This window comes from Vicugna pacos, chromosome 6 (genome assembly GCF_048564905.1).
Source record: "Vicugna pacos chromosome 6, VicPac4, whole genome shotgun sequence".
In the NCBI taxonomy this organism is placed as follows: domain Eukaryota; kingdom Metazoa; phylum Chordata; class Mammalia; order Artiodactyla; family Camelidae; genus Vicugna; species Vicugna pacos.
The window spans coordinates 95,819,654-95,845,032 of NC_132992.1; the positions used below are offsets into that span (position 1 = coordinate 95,819,654).

Here is a 25,379-nt window from a genome sequence, read left to right on the forward strand (position 1 = left end):
GACATCAATTCCCAAATATACAACATTCCTCGTGCTATTCTAGGGAAAGGCACTTCAGGAAACAGGACTGGGGACCCTGTTGAGGATGAAATGCCTGGAAATACATTGAGGGTGGAGGGCAGACTCGAGGCTCCACAGAAGTTTCATTTGTGTCATTAAGTATGTGTAAACCTGACAACTAAAAGAGTGGGTAGTGACTAAATTTCAAATGAAAGTCCCATGAAGAAATGTTTCCTCTGTGTCTGGTCCTACAACAAATGAGGAAAAGTGGACAGACAATTCTGACTCCATGAAAAAAGCTCAAGTTCAGAAACAAGATGTTTGCCTGGAATCATATGGGTGGGCTCCCAGGGAAGGTGATGGTCCAGTGGAGCATCCACCGTCTCTGGGAGGAAACCCCCCATGGCTTCTCCTGCACCTGCTCTGAAACTGTCCCTCTTGTTTCCTCATGACCCTGGGTGCCCCCTGGTGGCCTGAGCCCTCCCTGCAGGGCTGGTTTCATGTGGGCCACACTGGCCTCCCCTCACTCACTCTCCCTCCTGTGAGAGTGACACATGGCTGTGCCCTCGGAGACCCCAGAGCTGCGCTGCAGGGAAAACTCATCTCCACTATGTCTGTGGAGATGGAGGCGCCTTTTAAGAGACATAGACCGTACACCCAAAGCAGGTGAGTTACCCAGTGCTTTCCCTGGGGTGTGACAGATCCCACAGTAACCACTGTGTGTGATGGGGTGGTCCCAGAGACAGAGCAGGTGCGGGGGAGAGTCTTCAATAGTCTTTGACCAACTCCTACACCAGCACCCATGACAGGACACCTGGGGACTGGAAACACAGAGACACACTCACTTCACAGCACCATCCACAGAGGTCAGTGTTCCTCAGACCCAGGAGGTGCTCACAGCTGAGACGAACCACCAAGAGGAGGAATGACCAGAAGGAGTCCGTGTCCCTTTGGATTAAACCTTCTGCTCTCAGAGAATCATGTCAGTGAAGATAAGAACCCTGACTCTGGAAGCGACAATGACCCTCTGAACATTCATCACTCAGGCTCCTTGAGATGCTTTTCTCCCCGAGGTCTGGGCCTGCGGGATTCCGTGTCCATCTCTGCATGTCCCAGTTTTATCAGGAAACCTGTTGAGTCAGGTTAGTGGGACTCCTCACCCTGGAAATCTGATCACCTTCAATATTTGATCCAATTCCCCTAACCTATGATCTTCAGGGAACATCTGACCACCCTGGCCTCCTGTATCAAGAGTCCCCTGGAGACAGTCTGCCCAGAATCCCCCTGACCTTGAAGTCTCCTCACAGTCATTTTCCACGCAGTCAACGTCATCACTTTTGGGGCATAAATCTCCATGTTGCCATCTGTATTTGCAATTGAACCAGGTATCCAAGGCTGCTGCAAAGACCAAAATGAGACTTGTATTCCTTTATTTAAATGAAATTTATATTGAAGCTTTATTATCAAGCTCATTGCCCCGATCAGTATAACTCATACCTGGATGGAGCTTGTCTGTCATAGATAAATTCTGCTATGTCACTCACAGCACTTTGTGCTCAGGGACGCTGGACTGTGCTTCAGGACAACAAATGAACTAGCTTAAACAGACAAACTGTCTCCTTCTACCACAAAGAGGGAAAAGCATGGCACTAACTGGACCTGAAAGGGGACTCATTTACATGATAGAAGTTGAAACAAGAAGGCAGAGCATCACCCTGACCGACCTCGTGGGGGAATGTTAGTGAGTTGGACGATTCAAAGTGCTGCCCACATTGCAAATGTCCATCAGTTTTGCAAATACAACAGCTGTTTTCATTTAGGGCTGAAAATAAATTTTACCCATAAGTGATCCTTAGACCCTGAACCCCGTGAGTAATGAGGATCCCTGCACACGCAGTCCTGGGCACCCTGGCATTAGCGTCTGTAACATGCATCCTGCACAATTCAAACCCTTGTGCCCTTTGACAGGAAGATGGAGGGTAAGCAGCCTCCTGCCCTGGGAGCAAAGACAAAGATGTGTAACAGTTTACACGTGTAGTTCAACTGCCTGGGCCTTCCCAGAACATTCAACAGTTTTGAGACATCCAAACTCACCTAGAAATTTATGTTAAAACCTAGCATCCTATGGACCTTTTTGAGAAGAAAATAAAATATATCCTGAGTACAAAATTATTGTTGGAAACAAATGAGTCAAAACAATGAAAAATTAGTGTCCTGCAGGGGGTATCTCGTAGAGCTGAAGAGCAGGAAAAGGAAAGCAGGGATTCTAACCACAAAACCCTCCCGGCCCCTCTGCACCTGCTCTGGGGCTCAGCCCTGCCCTTGGTGGCTTCTGAGCACCCCCTGGGGGTCCCGGGCTCCCCAGGCGGGGAGGTTTGTGTCTGGGCGCACCCTGACTTCCCCTCACTGTGTCTCTGGCACAGTAATACACGGCCGTGTCCTCAGGGGTCACAGAGCTCAGCTGCAGGGAGAACTGGTTCTTGGACGTGTCCCTGGAGATGGAAGTGCGGCTCTTGAGGGATGGGCTGTAGTAAGTGCTGCCATCATAAGCTATGACTCCCATCCACTCCAGCCCCTTCCCTGGGGGCTGGCGGATCCAGCTCCAAGCATAATAGCTGGTTGTGATGGAGCCACCAGAGACAGTGCAGGTGAGGGAGAGCGTCTGCGAGGGCTTCACCAGGCCTGGGCCCGACTCCTGCAGCTGCACCTGGGACAGGACACCTGGGGGCAAGGAGAATCAGTCATTGTGAGTCACCTGCAGCCACTTCCATCCCCACAGACCCGTGTCTGACACCCGAGACACTCACCTTGGGGACCTGCCACCAGGCACAGAAGAAGACCCAACAGTCTCATCTTCCTCTAGACCACAGCCCTGCCTTCCCCAGCAACCTCAGCCCTGTGTGAGGACAGAGCTGTGAGCTCCCACCGCCCAAGCGTGGACTTTACCCTCGAGCTTGAAGGGGAATTTGCATGTGGAGGGGCCCTGTCTTCATAAAAAGGGAAGGGCTGAGTTAGGCTCACCCGTTTCTTTGAGAACCCCTGAGTGTCACTTCTCTTGGCTTATGTGGCTTGTGCATCAGGGAGGGGAGGGGACCTGTCCATGGGACCCCTTGGACACCAGTCAAAGGGCAGCTCCTCCCTCTGAGACAAGAGCTGCTCTCCTTCAAGCCCATCTTCCCTCCCGCCCTTCCTTTCCCGGCCCGGTGCTCCTCACCCACTCAGAACTTGTTCCTGCTCCCCCAGAATGAGCCCAGGACACATCATTCTGTGTTTCCCTGGACCCTCCTCTGTGTGTCTTCGTCATTGGACAAGTGGGTGTCGTATGGTCAGCTTGCAGTTTACATGTGAGATACAGGCTGCATTCTGCTCCACCCTTCCTGTGCTGTGCGATTAGAAAAGTTGTCTTGTGAGGTGGGCCCTCAGGGACCCCATTGTGTCAAACCCACGAAGCCCCATTTCGTTCATCACACCCAACCCCTCTCAGTTCACACCCTCAGTGTTCCAGGTGCTGTCCATGGGCCTCATGGTCTATTCACACTCCTGTGGGGACCCACAGAGAGAAGGGGGTTATACACAAAATGAGACAAGATGCAGAACCTTGAGAGGGAGGCCCTCGTCAGAGCAAAGTCAGAAACAACAGGCACCAGGAAGAGGGGGAAGCAGGCGCTGACAAGGGCAGAGCTTCAGGGCTTTCCCCAAGGACCCCTGCCTCTGCAAACAGAGGTGGGGAGATGGGGGGCGGATGTCTCACTCAGATGGCGCATGCTTGTTATTTAGGGAAGGGGACAGACACGCTGGGTTCAAAACCAACTCCTCCCTAAGACACAAGGGCATCTAAAAATGAGGAGTTCTGATCAACTTCTGCCTGTTCCCTGGTGCTCTACATTCAGCCTGGACCTCCCTTCTGCCTTTAATCCCCCAGGTTCACCACTGATTCACACGTCTGGAATTGGATTCCTACTAGATGATCTAGGAGCAGTGGCACCAGCCCTAATCACACAGGCTTCAAGACCCTTGGCCACTCCCATCCCAGCCCCTTTCCACTCCCTCATGTCAAATGTACATGCCCCCTGCCAGCCCCTCCTGGTGTGGGCCTTTGGCTGTTAGTAGACTAATCGGTGCCTCCAGTGGTCAAGGCAGCTGCCTGATTTTGCTGAAAACAGCAGTATTTGACTCTGGGTTAAGCCACTACAGCGTTGCCTCTAGACTGGTGTTAATAAAACCGCATGGAAGAGCTGCCAAAAGCCAGCGTGGAGACGGGAGGGGGCTGATGGGACTAACTGGCCGCCTCCAGGATGGGCTGCTTTTGGGCGAGGACGTGGCCACCACCCTACTGTACCCGGGAGCACTCAGAGGCTTCCTGGGCTGCTCCCAGGGCACCAACTGCATACCTGTCCTGGCGCAATTCAGGAACGCCTTGATGGGCCACTGGGCCTCCCTGCAGCCCCCACTGGGAGAGGCCCCCATGAAAACATGAATGTCGTGAATGAAAGGAAGGAGCCCGGAGAAGCACAGCTTTGGGGAGTTTAGGGAAATGCCTGATACGAGTGTCCGAAAGGACCCAATGACTTTATGTTTATATGAAATATGAAGCTATTTTGGCACCTTGACGCTTCCATATGTCCTTAGTCTCTGCAGAATTAGAGATTTGATGGCAACAGCCTTTAGCCTCCTGTTTTGGATCAGGCTTGGAGTGGACGCCCCTAGCAGAGGGGTCCTCTGGGCAGCCCGAGACCGACGGGAGGCGGCAGCGATGGCGTCGGGGCCGGGCGGGTGGCTTGGACCGGCGTTCGCACTGCGCCTGCTGCTGGCCACCGTGCTTCAAGAGGTGTCCACGTTCAGGGCAGAGTTTTCATCAGAGTCTTGCAGGGAGTTAGGCTTCTCCAGCAACTTGCTCTGCAGTTCCTGTGATCTTCTCGGACAGTTCAACCTTCTTCAGCTGGATCCTGACTGTAGAGGATGCTGTCAGGAAGAAGCACAATTTGAAACCAAAAAGCTGTATGCAGGAGCTATTCTTGAAGTCTGTGGATGAAAACTGGGGAGGTTCCCTCAAGTCCAAGCTTTTGTCAGGAGTGATAAACCCAAACTATTCAGAGGACTACAAATCAAGTATGTTCGTGGTTCAGACCCTGTGCTGAAGCTTTTGGACGACAATGGGAACATTGCTGAGGAGCTCAGCATCCTCAAATGGAACACAGGCAGTGTAGAAGAATTTCTGAGTGAAAAGTTGGAGCGTATATAAAATCTTGCTTAAATTCTGTCCTATCCTTTTGTTACCTTGTCACATGAAATATTACAGCACCTAGAAAACAGTTTTGCTTTCTTCCATCGATCAGACTTTTACTGTGAGGCATTAAACCGCTAATTAAAAGTTGAAATATTACAGCACAGCCCATGATATGTGAGGAGTCACCAAGCTTAACAAAACCCATTTTTCATCAATTTCCATCCTCCTACGATTGTCGATACCACTAACAGAATGCTTCGTAATAGTCTTGTGGTTAATTATGCAAATGATAGATTGTGATAATCGGTCCAGTTTTACGAACAACAGTTTTTTAAATTAGGGAGGTTAACAAGGGAGGTGAATACTCTGCCTCGTGTGCTGTGCGCTCTTTGAACGCAGTGACAGAAAACCACAAAGCAGGTGAGATTACACAGAGCCTCACCAGATTGCCTGCTGCTCAGATCCTCTCTCATTTTTGTATTACCCAGCTTTCCTTTTAATAGAAATGTTATAGTTTATAATGAATGCACTGCATAAAAACTTGATGGCTTCATTATTGTGAAACAGATTCAAGATCTATGGTAAGAGTGAAACATTCACACAGAGATTCGCATTAATGAAGACTACACAGAAAACCTTTTTGAGGATTTGTGTGGATCTGATATTTAGCAAATTTTTGTGCTTTACATTCTTACAGCAGAGTCAATTTTAAAATGAATATGTGTAAGACCAAATATAAATAAAAGGTTTCTAAAATCTGAAAAAAAAAAGGCTGCTCCACAAAATGTCGTGAATGTACTCAACCTCCCAAGTGCCCATCCTCCCTCGTTCTCTGCCTAACTTTACCTCTGTTATAAACCCTGCATGGACAATGGGGAATCAGCAGGCTGTGAAACACACCTGACGTCCCAGGGTCAACGTCTGAAGCGGAGATGGGGCACCTGTGTATAAATTGTCCACCACAAGGTCATGTAGACGTCATGTTGGTCAAGAGGTTCGAGCTCAGGAGACTCTTCTGGGAGTCTGTCTGGTGGTCACAGAATCACCCAGTTCTCACAGGTGAGCTGCGGTGTCATGAGAGGTCCTGGTGATGACCGCAGACCCCAGGCTCAAGAGGCTGCTTGCTGGGGGGCGGACTGAACCAGCCTAACCTCACGTCCTGGTGTGGATGCAAACGAGTCCAGGTCCCCATCACCTCTGGGCTCTACTGTCACCCCTGTCTCCCGAGTATCTCATCGCTGTGACCAACCTGGTGTTTCTAGCATAAACCAGGGGATGTGGTCTCTGCACATTTCCCTCCTGGGCAGGATCCAATGAGCTTCCTTGAGTTCCCAGGTCCTCCCGGAAGTGAGAAGAGAAAGCACCCTGGGCTCTGGACGTGGACCTTCTGGGTCTGTTTCCCAGCAGCACCACCTGCATGTGACCCTGTCCAGTCATTTAACCAGACTGTCATCTTCCCCCAGGCATGAGGTGGAGAAGTGGGTTTCCGTGGAAGGTGCATCCTTCTGTTCCAGGTGTTGATTGTGACAGAAGAAATTTCCACAGCCCCTGGCAGCGTGATACAACATCAGGCACTCGTATTCTTCAGGACCCTGTGATGTGAGCACGGCTGGAGGGGGAGGCACATTCCTACCCAGAAGTGCTCCCAGAGGTGCCGGGATGATGTCTGGAAGGTCTGTTCCCATTGTGCTCAGATGTCTGGGTGCTGGTTGTGGTTTTGGCTGCAGGCGAGTCAGGGCTGAAGGCCAGCCCTGGGATCCAGCCCTGTGGGCCTCTTCTTGTGCAGAGGGCTGCACCCCAGGCAGGTCCCTGGGTCAGCTGGTACCCCCTTTACAGTCGCTGCTCAGGGCAACTTCCTGCAAACCTAAATGCAGTTTTACTCTGTGACCCAGCAACCACATTCCTAGGTAGTTATGTAAGTAGCCTTGAGACATGTCCACACATCAAAGTGCACATGAATGATTACATAGCTCCATTCGTAAATGACAGCAATTGAGGAACACAATGTCCTTCCTCGGGGAATGAACAAAAAATCTATGGGTCACCTCTGCAATCAAATTCCATTGAGCCACTTGCAAAATGAACTACTAAACTAGGAAAAGACCAAAATAAGATTTAATGCCAACACAGTGAAGGAAATCAGTCTAAAAATGTTTCGTACTATGTGATTTCATTTTCTGTTTGTTCTGTAGAATACAGTACCATATGTGTAGCAAAAAAGTCCAATGATTTCAGGTATTTGTGGAGAGTTCAAAACTGGTGGGCTTTCTATCAGGACCTGGGTGTTATCTGACCCCTCCCTGGCTCCAAGCCATACTGCTGGGCACACACAGCAACAATCCATCACCAAATAAAGAAGTATTGTGTATGTGATGAGGCCTGAGCAGGCCTGATGGCACACCTAGAAGTGGCCCATATGCCTGAGGTCCCTCCTCCTGCATGGGTGCCTCCTTTGTCCTAAGCTTCACCTGTGACCCAGTGGGGATTTGTCTATAGTCAGCTGACAGAGGAGAAGAGGATGCAGACCTGGACTACAGACAGCTCTTCATGGTACACAGGCACCTCCTGACAGTGGACAGTGGGCGCCCTGTCGTCCTGTCTGGGACATCCCTGAAGGATGTTGTGGGGGCTCCTCCCAGTGGGCAGGACTCTGAGCAGTGCACCTGGATGTTCACCCCTCCTGGAAGGAGAAAGAACAGGTAATTGACATGATACAAATTCATGGGTTGTAACTAATGATTAGGCTGGATGGTCAAGGACTTGAGAGGAGCATGGTTTGGAAAAACTTGTGACAGATTATTTCAGGAGGAGACATGTGGATAGTCCTCTTTAAATAGGCAAAAAGGCAAAAAGGCAAAACATGTTTTGACCCATGAGAATAATCCCCAAAGGGTGATTCCTGGAGAGGAAGGGATTCATGTCAAGTGGACATGATGCCAGTGATGTAGATACTGGCCTGGCTCTTTCCAGCTGCCCCTGTCATCACCCGATGAGCTTCTGGTCACTGTGGCCTTGGTGGTAGGAATGCAGGACGTGCATGGGCTCAATTACATGGACACCCACTCACCAGGGTCCTCCTGGTCCAGTCACTTGTGAGGACCCTTCCTGCCAGCTGCAGAGAGAAATCCTAATGTCCTGACTGGCAGCATTTCCTGGGCTGCTCAGCCACCACCTGTTGGCAGGTTGGCTACTTTGGGCCACTTCCTTCATAGAGCACCTAACCTCTTGTTCTTACTAGAAATATATGTTTATACTGGATATAAATTTCTCTCTTAGATTGCAGGGAATGCAATTCTTTTGCTAAAACCACACCCAGGGACTTTCAGATCCCACGGTCACGGGATTCCAGCTCCAGCATTGCTTCTGATCGGGAACTCACTTTACAGCAGAGGAAATGCGTCAATCGGCTCGAGCGCGCGGATCCACCAGTCCTAGTTTCCTCACCATCCCACAGCTGCTGGGTTTTTGAACACAAGCTGCCTGTAGAAGATCAATAGCAGTGCCAGGTGGGTAGTAACACCTTGCAGGGCTGAGGTGAGGTTCTCCGGCAGACTGTGAACTATTTACTCTCATATGTTGTTCTTCTCTCACAGCCTTGATTCATGCACCCCAGAATCAGGAAATGGATGGGTGGTGGCACCACTCATTGTTTCCCCCAGTGACCACTAGCTAGCTTGGCTTCTGTCCCTGTGTCTTTATGCTCTACTGGCCTATGAAAATTAATGTCAGAATCCTGGATAGAGTTTCCATTGATGATGGGGAAGACAGACATTGATTTTAATAAATAATCCTATTAAATATTTCTTTATAGAATTGGGTGATTTTGATAAAGAAAATTAGCTGATATTGTCCAAATTCAGAAGGATGATGGAAGTCCAGAAAGCCATCATCACACACATAACCAGGGCTCCCATCTGTGCACAGGGACACGCACACACACATGCACACACAGGTGCACTTGCACATATATTCAGGGACCCACAGTCTTGTATAATATCTGCATCCAAGTCCTCCTCTGTCCAAAGTACTGTCTCTGACACAAACAAGACATTATCCTGGGACAGGAAACTGCTGGCATCTGAGGAAACATGGAGGTCCCGTATTGTCCAGTAATGAATGAGCGACTCTGTTTTCTTGGATCCCATGAGAAGGGCTGCAATGCGGGGCTTAGCAGTATCTCAGACGACATCAGCACACGGCCCTGCACTGAGCTCTGGGTTTAGCCCTTGTTTCCACTTTACAGCATGTGTGAAGGCCCCACGAGCACCTGCACACTGTGCTTTCAGTGAACATGAGCTTTAATTTCACCTAGAGATACACCTACTATTGAAATGGCTGGTTTTATGGTGAGTCATTCCTAAACCTTGTAGGAGAGTAGCAGTTTTCCACGGTGGAGGCTCCAATATTTTTGTTCCATCAGCAGAATTTTGGTTTGTTCCTATATTCTCTTCATATTAGAAAATTATCCCATTTTTTATCCCTTATTCTTCAGTCATGGGAGAGGTCTTGATAACACATTCTCACCTGCATGTAGCTCTTTGTTCAGAACATCTGAATGTGCTGGGAACAGCATAATTTCTCTCTCGGTTCTGGGTTTAGCCACAGTCTGATCTCTGCTCCATCTCCAGGCTTAAATAAAAAAACCTGCATAATCCAGATCTGGTGTGGAGTTTCCTACCAATGAGTGTCTCTAATACGTGAAGTAATTTTTTGTCATTCACATGATTCACTTTTATTTCACCATGAAGTTGAACCAATTAACCCAGCATTGTCTGACAAGGGCAGCCTAGATTCTGCAACAAAACTGATCAAATTTTATAAATTGGGGAAAATAACAATAATACTAAATACACAGAAACCTCAACTAAATACAATTTGGTGACAGCATGGTGAGATCTCATGTCCTACCAGGATAGCAGAGTCCAGCAACGTGGAGAAGCAATACCCCCTCTTTCTTCCTGGAAAGTACTCAGGCAGTGAGGGGGGGGGGGTCACAGCTCAGCCAGTGAGAAGCCCTGGGTGCCTTGTTCACTACAGCCCCTCCTCCAACATCCATTCACATCTGCAAAATAGTTCTTATCCCTGTGGATGCTAGGACGTGCAGGTGGCTCACTGTGATTCCAGGCATTGAATGCAAACTTTGTTGATCCCAGATGAAAACATTTCTTTTTGCTGGAGAAATAACTGGCCATCTGTTTATTTCAGGTCAACATTTTCATGGCCCTTATGGAATCAGACAAGACCCTGTATGACTGTGGGGCTGCTGAGCAAACAGGTGTGGGACCCATACTGGGCCCATGGCTGCACCCTGTGTTTCTCCCCGACCCTCGAGTTTGAGTCTAAATCATTCTCCTGGGTTCCAGCTTCCACATCTGTGCAGTAAGAAGCTCTGCAGGCTTTATCTGAGAGCTACTTTTAGGTTTATCCTTCTGATATAAGGCCTTATATGTATACAATTATGTATCTGGCATTCAGTTTGATTTTGAAACCAAAATGTTCCGGCTGGAAGTGGCTGCCTTTCCTCCCACTCCTTGGGAATAGGGGCTGATCTACTGCACCTGTGCTGAGCAGCCTTCAGCCTGGCTCCTTCACAACCAGACTGATCCCTTAGACCTGACTGGTGTTAGCACTGCTGGCTATTTGCGCTATTTGAGCAGTTTGACCCTTTAGGCTGCTTGGAAATTTTTCCTTTTCTCTCCAGAAAACCCTTTGAGAAATGGGGTCCCAATATCTAACTGTTTTGAGGTCACTTCTGCAGTAGGAACCCCAGCTGAGTTTGTGTGTCAGAAGCAGGGAGCTTCCTTATGCAAATTACTAGTGAATTGGACAGACCAGGCCAGAGAGAATCATGCTTCAACTAAACGTATGTCTCATCGGCCGTCATGAAGAACTTTGAAATCCTCAAACTTGCTTTTCTTGAAATGAAGTCAGACAAATACATAAAATCTTCAAGTCTGCATGGAACGCCGACTTCCCTCATTATTATGAACCTTTGAATTATGCCTGGGAGCCTTACATCTTGTGTTGTAAACTACGGTCATACGATTAACTGAGGCAAACAGGGACTAAGGAAAGAAAACTAGGCCTCTGAAGCCTCAGGTTCCTCTTCCCTTGTTTGTGTGTCTCAGGGTCCCCTCCAGCACCAATTCCTCCCTCCCCTCTTACTGCTGCACCTCCGCTGTACCCTTAGGTCTTCCACAATCAGTCTCTCCGCAAACTTCCCACTTCCTCTGAAATTCTCCCCATGCACCTTTCCTCCAAATTGTCAGGTCTTGTTATCTTAAAGTTCATCCTTATGAGGACCCAGAGGGCCACCTGCTCATTTCTTATTTTCCTGGACTAAAGCTGAACTGTAGTCAACGCTTGTCTGAATCAGCCAACGTTCCTCACTGAGGAATTTAATGGGGCCCTCAGACTCTTCACCCCAGCTTCTCTGACTTACATCGTCCAGTTTCTGCAGTTGTTGTTGAAGGTCAGGCCTGGCTTGCGTGTAAACCGCTGACTGGGAGAATCCTGAAAGGTGTTTAGAACTGCGACCAGGAGAAGCGTCCACTCACTTATTATATAAAAACATCAAGCCGTAACTTGGCAAACTCACTGGGCAGTTCCTGAGAATTTTCCAACACTGTTGTTTGGAATAGAAATCCAGCTTTCCCATGAAAGTCGGGTGAGTCTGGTCATGTTTATCACAATCCACTTCAGGTAATTTTAAAAGACAATCGTAGTATTGCTTCATATGTTTATTCGACCCAGCCAACACTGTACTCTGTGTTTATCAATAGTTTGACTCAGGACATTTCCATTCTATTCACAGAGGAACAGGGTGGAATTGGAAACCAGGTCCTCCCCAGATTTCCTTAAGCTGACAGACCGTCTCTCTTGCACTACAGGAGAGTCACCTGAGGTAGGACAGTTGAAGTTCTTAAACTTGAGTTCTGGCAAATAAAACTCCTGCATAAAACCCAGACCCTCCTAGTTTCTGCCTTTGTTTTGATAGATCCAGGGCATTGGGAAAGAGCCTATTACAAATGCCTGCTCTTCAGGCGCCGTCAGCCCTCTGAGCAGCCCCCCGACATCCTCCTGGTTCCCAGTGGCTCTGAGGGAACACGCGGAGTTTCCTCAGCCCCTTCTCTCAGCAAAGGTCTCTCCAGATCGGAGGCCAGTCTCCTCCAGTCCTAAAGGTCACGGAGCCGCACTCTCCCTGCTCAGCTGAACGACTGAGAGCAGCCTGGGCTCAGGGCCCTGAAGCTGCTCCCACCGTGGGGACCTGTGAGGGGCCTTGGCAGGTCTGTGCCCTGAGCCTGCCCCCTGTACTTAGGCCCTTTGAGGGATGCGCACCTTTCGCACTTCAGTTACTCCAGCTCTATCCGTTTACTAGGATGAGACTCCCTAGCGAAATATTAGGCTAGAATTACTCTGTCTCCACCGAGAGAAGTAATTCTAGAACTTGATAGTAGACATCAAAGTACCTAAAAAATTAATTAAATGGAAAACCTCCGTTTAGTAAAATTGGGTGAACAGAGGGGAGCTCTCATGCCCTTTGATGGCCTCAGAGCCCAGCTGGGGGAAGCAAGGCTTCCCTGTCTTTCCTGGGCAGCACTCAGCCTAGAGAAATGCAAGCACTCTGGTTCCCTGGGGCTCTCTCAGCTCCCTTCCCCCCATGATGAAGGAGGCGTTCTCTTTTACTGAAGACATGCATGTGGCTCATCAGGGTTGCAGACCCCATACTGAGACTGTTTACTGGTCCAAATTAAACCCGCTTTTGTTATTGAAATAACTGTCAGTCTATTTGTTTTACATCAAGAAAAGCTAACTTCCCTTGAGAATGTTGACTTTTGTCTCCCTTACTTTCTTTTGATTTTCTTGTAATTTACTGAGGAGGTCACTGGGCTGGACGTGAGCTCCCACCTCCACAGACATTCCTGGTCACATCCATGCTCAGAGGAGAGAAGGTGGCCCCCACCAGCCTGCAGGGGGTGAGGGGAGGAGAAGGTGAGCTGTGGCTCCTGAGGGGGAGGGGATGTGGGTGCTGGGGAAGGTCTAGTGATTTCTGTCAGGGTGGGCCACAGCGGGGCAGGGATACAGTCACATGTGTCTTGTATATATTGATATTGTTCTACAATTACAAGCAATGTTATTGTAGATGTAAAATAAATAATAATTTGTGACATGTGCCATATGTGAAAAATCTGTTAATATTAGAATAAATTATTGTTCAGACGTAAAATTCGGCAAACATTAAGATTGATACAATTACAGGAAGGAAGTTGTAAATGTTGAAACAATGGCTTCCAGCCTGGGCCCTGTCTTGTTTCTGGGGACTCAGTGAAGCAGAGCCATGGGCCCCCTCCCCAGTCCTGGGTCCCTGCTCTGCTGCCCCGTCTGCTTATAGGACCCTGCTCCGGGCCCTTCTGCCCACAGACCTAGAGACCTGTGTGAATAGTGTGTAATGGGGACTCTGAGTGAGCCGAAGGCTAAGTCTGGTGTCTGTTTGTCTTTCTTTTTCATTTAGTGAGAATAACTTACATACAGCAGATTCATCTTCTGCGTGTCAACAGTGGTATGAATTTGCCTGGATGTACAGCATTCTGTCACAGCTTTACAACATTATTGACATTTGAGGTTGTTTCTTGCTGTGGGAGAGGCCGTGTGCGTTGTGGAGTGTTGAGCACCTTTGAGGGACTCTGCCCACTAGGGAACTGGGTACCTGCAGCCCACACCACATGAGACAGCCCAACCTGTCTCCAGACATTTCCACATGTCCTCTGGGGGACAAAATGACTCCAGTGTCTCACAGACATCATTTTCCAAATATACAACATTCCTTATGCTATTCTAGGGAAAGGCACTGCAGGAAAAAGGCCTGGGGAACCTCTCGAGGATGAAATGCCTGGAAATACACCAAGGGTGGAAGGTAAACTCAAGGATGCACAGAAGAATCGTTTTTGTCATTAAGTATCTGTAAAGTTGATGACTAGAAAGTATAGTTAGTGGATAAATATCAAGTGAAGTCCCATGGAGAAATATTTCTGTGAGTCTGTTCCTCAGTTAGATGAGGAATAAAACAGACAAGCCTGACTCCGTGAAAAAGGCCCAAGTTCAGATCAGAAAGTTTCCCTGGAAACATTATGGATCGGCTCCCAGGGGACACGGTGAGCCAGCGGAGAATCTTCTGTTTCTGGGAGGGAACCCCTCCACGGCTGCTTCTGCACCTGCTCTGAAACAGGTTTCTGGTTTCCTCAGGGCCCTGGGTGCCCCGTGATGGCCTGAGCCCTCCCTGCAGGGACCTTTGTGTCTGGGTCACCCTGATGTCCCCTCACTCGCTCTCCTTCCGGTGACAAAAGCACATGGCTGTGTCCTCAGGGACCCCAGAGCTGAGCTGCAGGGACACGTGGCCTTCAATGTGTCTCTGGAGATGGGGGGGAATATTTGGGGAGGCAGGGTGTATGCTGTCCAGCTCCCAGACCCATGCACCCCAGGGTCTGCTGGGCTCTCCCTGGGGGAGGATGGACCCAGACCCACCAGGAGGCACTGTGTGTGGTGCAGAGGGGGGTTTATGTCGTTGTCAGCTAAGCCTTTGGCCCTCAGAGGATGACGTCAGTGAAGAGGAGACCCCGGCCCCGGGTGGCACAGGTGCTGTGATGGCCCTGAGCCCTGCGTGTGGTTCGCATGCACGTGGGGTCGTGTTTCCGCTCGAACGTGGAGGGTCAGGTCAGGCCCTGTCTCTGGGCTCGGGAGGCGGTGCTGTCTTATATCCAGGGTGGACCCCCGTTCTGCTCACTGACCACAGCTGCTCTCTTCCCAGAGCAGGGAGTTCAGTCCAAGGAGAGTCGGAGGGCAGGGGAGTGACCATAAGCAGAGCAGGACCTACTTTCCCTCCCAGTGTTTCATGTGAAAACGTCCTGAAGACGCGCCTGACACTAACAACTGGAGTGGGCGTCTCCCACACTCCTCCTCTCGTGCCCCCCAGCCCCCTAGTCCTCTCTGCTCCCTGCTCACCTGCTGTGTATCTCTGCTTTGACTCTCAGTTGCTTATTTAATAAGAGCTGTGCTCTCTCTCATTTGTCACATAACCACTTTTACAGGTTACATGGCCCTGTGTTAGCATTTTTATTGCAAACGTAGTGACCACGCTTTAATTCTATGTGTCGTATTATATTTCCATACTGTTCCTCAATTCGTCACCTCACATTCTGTGTCTACAATGCATTAGAAAGGAACTCCCCACAAACTTGGACATATTGTAGGTCATCCATTTCCTGCTATTTTGAGTTTTAGTTGTTAGAAAAGTTGCACTTTAATCCGTTTTGATATTATTCCTTGCTAAGTTACCAAAAACAATAGGATTTGGGCATTCATTTATGCAGCAATCATTCTACGTCCTCTGATGAATTCCAAAGAGTCTTTCAGCAGATACTTACGTGTCTTTTTGAGAATGATTCACACTTACGTTCCACATATGTCTGTCGGCGTCAACATTATTTGTGCATCTCTTGGCTGTGGTTGACCGTACAGAGTGACAGACTGGGCGGCTGAAGCAGCAGAAATGCATTTCTGTCAGATCTGGAGGCTTCAAGTCCAAGCCAAGTGCCAGCAGCTTTGGGATCTTCTGAGGTCTTCCTGCTTTGCTTGCAGGGGCCCCCTGTCACTGAGCCCTCAGGTGGACTCCTCTCTTAGCGTCTGTGTGCCCCTGGTTTCGTCGTGTGTTCAGAACTCCTCTCCTTAAAGTTGACAGCCTCTTGACCATAGCGTAGTTCACAGGCTCGTGAAATGCTCGTTTCTACTGGTTGTGGTGTGTGGGAGTCTGTGTCTATGTTTGCACGACCAGGTTTTGTCAAGAACCCTCCTGAGATTAACCAGGTGACTGCGATCTCCCCACCACTGAACTTCAATTACCCACAATCCGTGATCAAATCCATCAAGCCTCCTAGCTCCCAAGTGATGTCTCATCAACCTGACCTCCCTTTTGCAAACGTCCTCGTGAGTCAGTGTAGCCGGTGTCTCCTTCACCTTTGCTTTTCCTCTTAGTAATTTTCAATCCACTCTAGCCCACCTTATTCTGAACCGTAAGTCTCCACATCTCATGTTGTACTGGAAATTAAGGCAAGTTTCAAAGCCTGCCTCAAATATTCACAGAGAATTTCGCCTTCATTTTTGGGGTGAGATTTTAACTTGAACCATCAGCACCAGTCTCACAGCCCATGGCCAGATGACTCACGCCTGAGTGATGCTCACCTGTCAGGTGCATTTTATCCTGAGTCCTCTCGCAGTCATTTGTGCTTCAGGACCCCAGACGTTCTTTACACTACACATGGGGCCAATTTTAACAGGGAACCTGCCCAAAAAGCACAGACGTGGGGGAAACAGGGCACTAACTTGACCCCAGAAAGGGCTCATTTACATGATGGGGGTTGAAATAAGAAGGCAGAGCATCACCTTGACTGACCTCAGGTGAGTATGTGTGCGTGCTGGGTGGTTCAAAGTGCTGGACACATTGTCAATGTCCATGAATGACCACATTACGTTGACAGGACTTATTTGAGAGCGGAAATACATTTTAGCAAGCAGGTGAAGCTGCAAATATGAAATCTGTGGGCAATTAGGACTATTGCATATGAAGACCTGGGTCCCTCTGTCATTGGAGACCTGTAAGCCTGCATCCTGCAGAATTCAACCTGTGCAGTTGGACAGAATGGAGGCGGGTGTGTCTCTTCCTTCCACTCACACAAAATGTAATAAGAGTAATAATAATATTTAGAACCTCCTGTGTCTTCTCAGGAACTTCACCAATTTGAGCAACTTCAAGCGTATCTTGAAATTTATTGGGAACCTCTGTGGTTTGTTGATCTCTTTTGAGAAGAAGGAAAGTAAAGAAAATAAAAGCAACCTTAATCCCTAAATAGATATTTTCTGAAGCAACATGAATCAAATCAACGAAACATCAGGACACAGAAGAGGGTCTCTGGTGGAGCTCCTGGGCAGGAAGAGGAAACCACAGGTTCTAACAAGACTCCCCTCCCAACCCCCTCTGCACCTGCTCCTGGGGCTCAGCCTGCACTTGGTGGGTCCTGAGCACCCCCTGGAGGTTCCGGGCTCCCCATGCAGGGACGTTTCTGTCTGGGCTCACACTGACCTCCCCACAGGGAAGTGCAAGTTTAAACAGCAAGTGTGCATCACTGCAAAGCATTCGAGTGACTGACTCCCAGGACGTTGAGGACATCAAACACTGGGAGGAGGTGGAGCGGCAGGAAGCCCCTTCGCTCAGGTGGGCGTGCAGAATGGGAGGCCCCCTCGGGGACGTTTTGGTGGCTTCTTACAAAACTAAACATGCTCCCGTCATGTGCTCCAGCACAGTGCTCTTTTGTATGCACACGAAGGAGAACGCAGTTTATGTCCAGACAAAAACCTGCACACGAGGTTCACTCGGCTTTATTCATATTTGCAGAAATTTGGAAGCAACCAAGTTGTGCTTTCATAATAAATGAGTAATGAACACTGTTCTCCCAGAAAATGGACAATGAAATGTCACATGACAGGAAGAAGCATCAAAGGAAGTGATGGAAATGCTAAAATTCCAGAACAAACCTGGCCAGGTAATTTCCAGAAGGTGAACGTGGCCAGTGAGGACGGAGGCTCCTAACCGTTGTGCAGAGTCAGACTGAAGGGAAGACAGCGTGGGGTTGTCAGGAGGGAAATTTCCTCCCCAGACGTGTTGCGTTCTCGAGGCTGGGCTCATAATAAAATTCGCAAGGACAGATTCCTGGGAGAAAAGTAGTAAATATTTATCATGCTCTTGGACGTGGCACAGAAATGGACGAGAAGAGACCAAAGCGGGCAGCTCGCATACCTTTGGACAAAGACACACAATATCCTGGGGAACTGACAGGGTGAAGAAATCTGTGGTTTGGGGCTCACTTAGTGAAGAACCTGAGAGGAGCTTGTGTGGGGGTTAGCGCATCAGAAGGAGCAGAGTCTGCTGCCAGGAGCTGCCAGGCTGGATCCCCACGTGGGGTGACGGGGGTCCTTCCACCTCCAGACGCAGGGAGTGCGCCGTTCACAGGAGAGCCGTGAGTCTTGCGCTGGGAGACAGAGGGAAGGTCCGAGGGTCCCTCTTGTGGTGGCTGCTCCTTAAGCCACTGTAAGTCCAAGCAGTCGGCATGGCACTGGGGCACGTGCTGGGGGGAACGCCCTGGACCCCGCACTTGGTGTGTGTTGCGGTGTTTGTGTTTACCTCGGCACAGCCGGCGTGTGATGCGGGTACCAGCTTTACCTGCTTTCCCAGGTGTGAGCTGCACCGTGCAGCCTGGCGTGCGTGCAGGGTGCCGGGGAGCACACAGCAGGGGGCCAGAGCCCTCCTGCCCAGACCTGGGCTTGTAAGCACGGGACCTGACCGCCCTGCAGGAGATCCTGGACGAGCCGGGCGTGCCTGGTGAAGAAAGCGTCCCGCAGCGCGTCTGCAGTGGTTTCTGAAATTTCACACGTCAGTGCCCACCTGTCTGTAACAGCTCCCTCCCAATTATCTGTGCGTTCATCGGTGATAATTGATCAATGAGCTCGTGACCCAACGTGACCTGCACAGGGAACAGGGAGCAGGAGCCTCTGTTCTGCAGGGATTCTCTGGACCTGGAGGAGGAGCCCACGTGGCCACGGCCCCACCCATTCCCTCTCACTGGCCTCGTTCCCTGTGACCCGCTCGTGGTCCTGGGGGGCTGCCAGCCTCACCGGGCTTCTCATGGAGGACGTCAGCAAGGAGCCCCCACCTGGCAGGGACACGTGCCCCCATCAGTAGGGTGGGGCTGAGAGTTCACAGGGGAGGGTAGAGTGTGTCTAACTGTCCGTAAATCCACCATGATGGTTTTACAGTGCTCCACGTTGACCCGATTTGGACAGGGGCCAACATGAGTACATAAATGCAAGAGAAACTCTGCCTCTTGTGCAGGAGAGGATTTTTTTTAAACGTTGTTTTTCCTTTTAGAAAAAAACTTTCTAATTGGGAGACTAAATGTGCAAGCCCAGATTCTCGGATCCAGAGGGGTTCCTGCACTGTGGAGAGGAAACTCCAGAGCCTGACAGGAAACCGTGAAACCAGCTGCCTCCTGCACCTGCCCCTGGGGCTGAAGGGCACAACTGGGGAGTCCTGAGTGCCCTGGGGGGTCTTAAGTGTCCCCTGTGACCCTGCACACCGTATGTGACCCTGCAGGGAGGTTTGTGTCTGGGCTCACACCGACTTCCCCTCACTGTGTCTTTTGCACAGTAATACACGGCCGTGTCCTCAGATTTCAGACTGTTCATTTGCAGATACAGCGTGTTCTTGGCGTTGTCTCTGGAGATGGTGAATCGGCCCTTCACGGAGTCTGCATAGTATGTGTTACTACCGTCACTATAAATACTGGACACCCACTCCAGCCCCTTCCCTGGAGCCTGGCGGACCCAGCTCATGTAGTAGCTACTGAAGGTGAATCCAGAGGCTGCACAGGAGAGTCTCAGAGAACCCCCAGGCTGCACCAAGCCTCCCCCAGACTCCACCAGCTGCACCTGAGCCTGGACACCTGCAAACACAAAGACATCCTGGTCAGGAGACTGTCACACGTCCTCTGATTCCCTCACTCACGACCACCCACATCCTCAGTATCTCTCCTTCTCCATGAATTACCTTGTAGAAGAGCACCCAGGACCACCAAGCTCAGCCCCAGCTCCATGGTGAGTCGTCTGTGCTCAGTCCTGATCAGAGAACGGGAGCAGCTGGGAATCCCGGGCTGGGCCTCCTCTCCCAGAGCTGCAGGGCCAGGGCCGGGTGGCTTTATCCTCAGAGGGAGGCCCTATTTGCATGTCATCTCACTACATAGCAAGTCAGGGCCTTGCTGGCCTCAGAGAGGGCCAGGCCCCTGAGCAGCTGTGAGTGTCTGTGGTTTGCTGGTGTTGGTAGCATTTGAAAATACCACTTTTATTATGTGAATTTTTCAGGGTAAACTCTTAGCACCCTGCTATATTCTTTTGTTTCTACGCATGCACACAAACCCTGTGCTGTAGTTGTCAGTGTTCCTTTCCTATGGAGACTTAAGCAACCCCAGAAGTGTAGAGCATTGTGGACTGTCCAGGGACCATATTTGGTGAGGGGTTGTCCCTGTGTTTTCATGTGTGTTCTGCCCCTTTGGACATAACCGATCTAGAATGAATTCAAAGACAGAGTTGGACAAGCCTGGTGGGGTTTTCTGGCCCCCTCCTGTGATGAGAACATGACGATTCTGTTCTATGGTCGTGTGTATCTGATCACGTGTGAGCAGGGGTCATGCACGTATTCTCAGGGGTCTCCAATATTTGGCTTTCTATCAATGGAAGCATTCAGGAAAACATCTTTACTTATCAGGGGATTGTGATTGAAAGATGTTTAATTTCCACTGTGTTGTCTTATTTTTACATAAATGCCATGAACAATGTAAGGTACTGTGAAACTCACCTCTGCTCTGCATATGTAAATCTACACAGAGATGCAGAGATTATCCATGTAATGTGAGAAATGGGACCAAACCTCACCTACCTGTGTTTGATGTCTCCAGGTGGCATGAGAGCTGGGAGGAAGATTCACCCCACACTCCTGGATCAACTGCAAAATCCCAGGTGACCTAAGGTTCTGAGTGTGAACTGCCAGGTGTGCAGCCTGAGGATCATTGCCAACTCCTCTGTGTCATCTTTTCAAGCTGAGTCTTTCAATAAACCACTCCCCACCCAGGTGTGCTGTCCTCAGACCAAAGACCTGGAGCAGATCAAAGGCTTATGGTGTAGTCTCATCCACACTGGTGAGGGTCTTAGCTGTCAGAAGCTGGAAAGCATAACGAGGAAGAGGGTGAAGTTATGAAATATGCATTGAGACTGAGAGTCAGAGGAGTTCTGTAAGGAGGCACAGGAACACACAGAAGGTGGATTCAGAGTCCCAGGCTTCATCCTGAATTCTCAGCAATGTCCTTGGAAAGACTGGGCTGCACCAGGCCTCACATGCTTCTGAGAAAGTTAACGTCAGAATCCTGGATAGAGGATCATTGGAGAGAGCTTCCATTGCTGATTGGGAAGTCATTGATTTGAATAAATGTTCTTATTACAAATTACAGTAAAGAATACTGTTTTGTATATAGAGCAAAGTAGCGGGTCTTATCCAAATTCAGAGGAAGGTGGAAGTCCTGGAAGCCATCATGAGACATAAGACTTGAGCTCCCTTCAGTGTGCACAGGGACACACACACACACACATGCATACACAGGTGCACATGCACATACATGCAGAGACTCACTCTTGCATCTGCATCCAAAACCTCCTCTGTCCAAGATACTGTCTCTGACACACACAAGACATAATCCTGGGACAGGGACTGTTGGATCTGAGGAAACATGGAGGGCCCGTATTTTCCAGTAATGACCAAGTGACTCTTGTTTTCTTGGATCCCGTGACAAGGGCTGCAATGTGGGGCTTAGCAGTTCCTCAGATGCCCTCAGCACACGGCCCTGCACTGAGCTCTGTGTTTAGTCCTTGTTTCCACTTTACAGCATGTGTGACGGCCCTACGAGCACCTGAACACAGTGTTTCCAGTGAGATACATAGTATCGGAATAGTTGGTTTCATGGTGAGTTGATGCTAAAAATTGTAAAATGTGTCACTTATTTGTAGTCGGGGCTCCAGTTTTTAGTCCCATCAGCAGAATTCTGCTTTCTCCAATATCCTCTTTATATTACAAAATTATCACATTCCTTATCCCTTTTCTTCAGTTATGGGGACGGGTCTTGGTAACACAGTCTCATCTGCATGTAGCTCCTTGTTCAGAACATCTGAACATGCTGGGAACAGCACAATTGCTCTCTGGATTCTCAGATTAGCCACTGTCTGATATCTGCTCCACCTCTAGGCTTAAATATAAAAACCTGCATAATCCAGATCTGGTGTGGAGTTTCCTTCCAATGAGTGTCTCTAATATGTGAAGTCAATTTTTTTCATCCACATGATTCACTTTTATTTCACCATGAAGTTGAACTCATAAGCCCAGCATTGCCTGACAAGGGCAGCTTAGCTTCTGCAATAAAACTGATAAAATCTTATAAATTGGGGAAAATAACAATAATACTAAATACACAGAAACCTCAACTAAATACAATTTGGTGACAGAATGGTGGGCTCTCATGTCCTACCAGGGCAACAGAGTCCAGCTGTGTGTAAGAAGAAAGACGCCCTGTTCCCTCCTGGCAAGGACTCAGGCAGTGAGGGGTGGTCACAGCTCAGCCAGGGAGAAGCCCTGGGTGCCTTGTTCACTACAGCCCCTCCTCCAACATCCATTCCCATCTGCAAAATAGTTCTCATCCCCGTGGTTGCTAGGACCTGCAGGTGGCTCACTGTGATTCCAGGCCCGGAAGGAAAATCGTTGTTGATCCCAGATTGAAACATTCCTTTTTGCTGGAGAAATATCTGGCCATCTCTTTGTTTCAGGTCAACATTTTCACGGCCCTGATGGAATCAGACAAGACCCCGTATGACTGTGAGGCTGCTGACCAAACAGGTGTGGGACCCACACTGGGCCCATGGCTGCGCCTTGTGATTCTCACCTGTCCTGGAGTTTGAGTCTAAATCATTCTCCTGGATCCCAGCTTCCACATCTGTGCAGTAAGAAGCTCTGCAGGCTTTGTCTGAGAACTATTGTAAGGTGTGTCCTTCGTGGGTAAGACCGTGTAGTGTATGCAAGTACTTACTTGGCATTAGTCTGAGTTTGAAATCAGGTTGTTCCAGCTGGAAGTGGCCGGCCTTCCTCCCACTCCTTGGGAATAGGGGCTGATCTACTGGGCCTGTGCTGAGCAGCCTTCAGCCTGGCTCCTTCACAACCAGACTGATCCCTTAGACCTGACTGGTGTTAGCCCTGCTGGCTATTTGCGCTGTTTGACCCTTTAGGCTGCTTGGAAATTATTCCTTTATTCTCCAGAAATCACCTTGAGAAATGGTGTCCAAGTTATCTAAGTGCTTTGAGGTCACTTCTGCAGTAGGAACCACAGCTGAGTTTTTGTTTTAAACCCAGGGACCTCCCTTGTGGAAATTTGTAGTGAAATGGACAGACCTGGCGAAAGGCGATTCATGCTTCCATTAAATATACATGTCAATGGTCATTATGGGGGACTTTAGAAAACCTCAAACTTACTTTTCTTAAAACCAAGTTGGTGAAATATGAAAAATCTTCAAAATTTAATGGAAAACCTATTTCCCTCATTATTCTGTGCCTTAGAAACATGTTTAGGAACCTTAAGTTACCTGTCCTCAAACGTGATCATAAGATTAACGAGGCAAACAGGGACTAAGGAAAGAAACCTGGGCCTCTGAAGCCCGGGCTCCCCTTCCCTGGGCTGTGTGTCTCAGGCTTCCCTCCAGCACCAATGCCTCCCTCCCCTCTTACTCCTGCACCTCCCCTGTACCCTCAGGTCTTCCACAGTCAGTGTCTCCACAAACTTCCCACTTCCTCTGAAATTCTCCCCATATTCTATTCCTCCAACTTGTCAGGTCTTGTTATCTTAAACTTCATCCATATGAGGACCCAGAGGACCATCTCCTCATTTCTTTTTTTCTGGACTAAAACTGAACTGTAGTCAAAGATTTTCCAAACCAACGTTCCTCACAGAGTAATTTAATGTGGCCCCTCAGAGTCTTCAGCCCGGCTTCTCTGACTTACATCGTCCTGGTCCTGCAGTTGTTGAAGTCACACCTAGCACTTTTGTAAACTGCTTACTGGGAGAATCCTAAAAGGTGTTTAGAATTTGAGCCAGGAGAAGAGTCCATGAACTTGTTATATAAAAATTCTCTAGCAGCAACTAGGCAAATCCATTGGGCAATTCCTGAGACTTTCTCAACACTTTCATTTGGAATAAAAATTCAGGTCTCCCATGAAAATCTGTTGAATCTGTTCATGTTTATTTCAATCAACTGCAAATCATTTTAAAAGAAAATTACAGTTTTGCTTCATATGTTCATTCCACTTGGGCCACTTTTAAAGCTAGTTTACAAACAAGCTGACACAGGACATTTCAATTGTAGGGCAGAGGTGCAGGATGGAATGGGAAACCGTGTCCACCTCTTATTTTCTTAACGTGGCAAACCATCTCTGTCACAGTGTAGGTGAGACACCTAGAAGGACACATGCTGATTCTTAAACTTCATTTACAGCGAATGAAGGCTGCAGAAAAAACCCAAACCCCTCCTGGTTCTGGTATTATTGCCAAGATCCAGGACTTTGAAAAAGAGGCTCTTGTAACTGCATGCACTTCGGGCACCGTCCGCCCTCTGAGCAGCCCTCCCGACGTCCTCCTGGTCCCCAGTGGCTCTGAGGGAACACATGGAGTCTCCCCATTCCCTTCTCTCAACAGAAGTTCCTCGCGGTTGATGATGAGGTTCCTTCCGTCCTAACGGTCAAGGAGCCGCTCTCTCCCTGCTCAGCGGAACGGCTGAGAGCAGCCCGGGCTCAGGGAACTAGAGCAGTTCCCACGTGGGGACCTGTGACGAGCCTCGACAGGTCTGCGCCCTGAGCCTCCCCTCGTATTTAGGCCCTTTGAGAGATGCACACAGTTCATTCATTCATTCCTCCACCTTTGTCCATTACAGGGTTAAGACTGTTCAGTGAAATATTACGGGAGAATTAGTGTATCTGCAAAGAGAGAAGTCATTCTAGAGCTTGATGGAAGACATTAAATGAAATGAACTGAAAGCACTTTCATTCATTCTATCTCTGATGGTACTAAAGCAAGTTCTGGAGGAATTGATTTTTTCTCCCATTGAATCAGCTGTCACCTTCCATGTTGACAAAGCCTCACGCTGGTGTTTGCAAAATTCACAGTGCACCTTCCTTCAAGGTTCAAATATATTCTCGTAAACATCTTCCCAGGATTAATCAATATCCTACAAGTGAAGAAATCCTTCAAGCCATAGAGCCCAAAAAGAAGGTTGCAAGGCTCAAGGCCTCATGATTCCTTGAACTTGTCCCTGTGGTTCCTCGGTTTCCTGAGGAGACAACCTCGGGGCCACGGGTGCAGCCGCGTCAGGCCCTCGGGGCAGGAAACTGCACAGTAAACGCAGCAGCACTGTGTTGTCGCTAACCCTCACACAAGGCTAACAGCCACCCCGTGTTCCTGAATTC

At 49.1% G+C, this 25,379-nt stretch overlaps 1 protein-coding gene, 1 pseudogene and 1 gene segment (V, D, J or C); 1 reads left to right on the forward strand and 2 right to left on the reverse strand.

Annotated features, from left to right (window-relative positions):
• Window positions 1-2,206: 2,206 nt before the first annotated feature.
• LOC102525368 (immunoglobulin heavy variable 4-30-4-like) lies at window positions 2,207-2,853 on the reverse strand. The segment is given in 3 exon segments: window positions 2,207-2,236; window positions 2,408-2,721; window positions 2,808-2,853. Coding segments are annotated over 3 exon segments (390 nt in total).
• Window positions 2,854-4,714: 1,861 nt separating this feature from the next.
• Window positions 4,715-5,390, forward strand: LOC107035232 (selenoprotein F-like; annotated as a pseudogene).
• A 9,153-nt stretch (window positions 5,391-14,543) lies between these two features.
• LOC116278390 (uncharacterized) overlaps window positions 14,544-25,379 on the reverse strand; it is a 28,729-nt gene continuing 17,893 nt past the window's right edge. The window contains exons 3-6 of the mRNA XM_072963906.1: window positions 19,881-20,003; window positions 19,450-19,776; window positions 18,884-18,987; window positions 14,544-14,636 (exon numbers count right to left, since the gene is read on the reverse strand). Coding sequence (XP_072820007.1) covers window positions 14,544-14,636; window positions 18,884-18,987; window positions 19,450-19,776; window positions 19,881-20,003 — 647 coding nt within the window. The remainder of the gene's footprint in view (window positions 14,637-18,883; window positions 18,988-19,449; window positions 19,777-19,880; window positions 20,004-25,379) is intronic.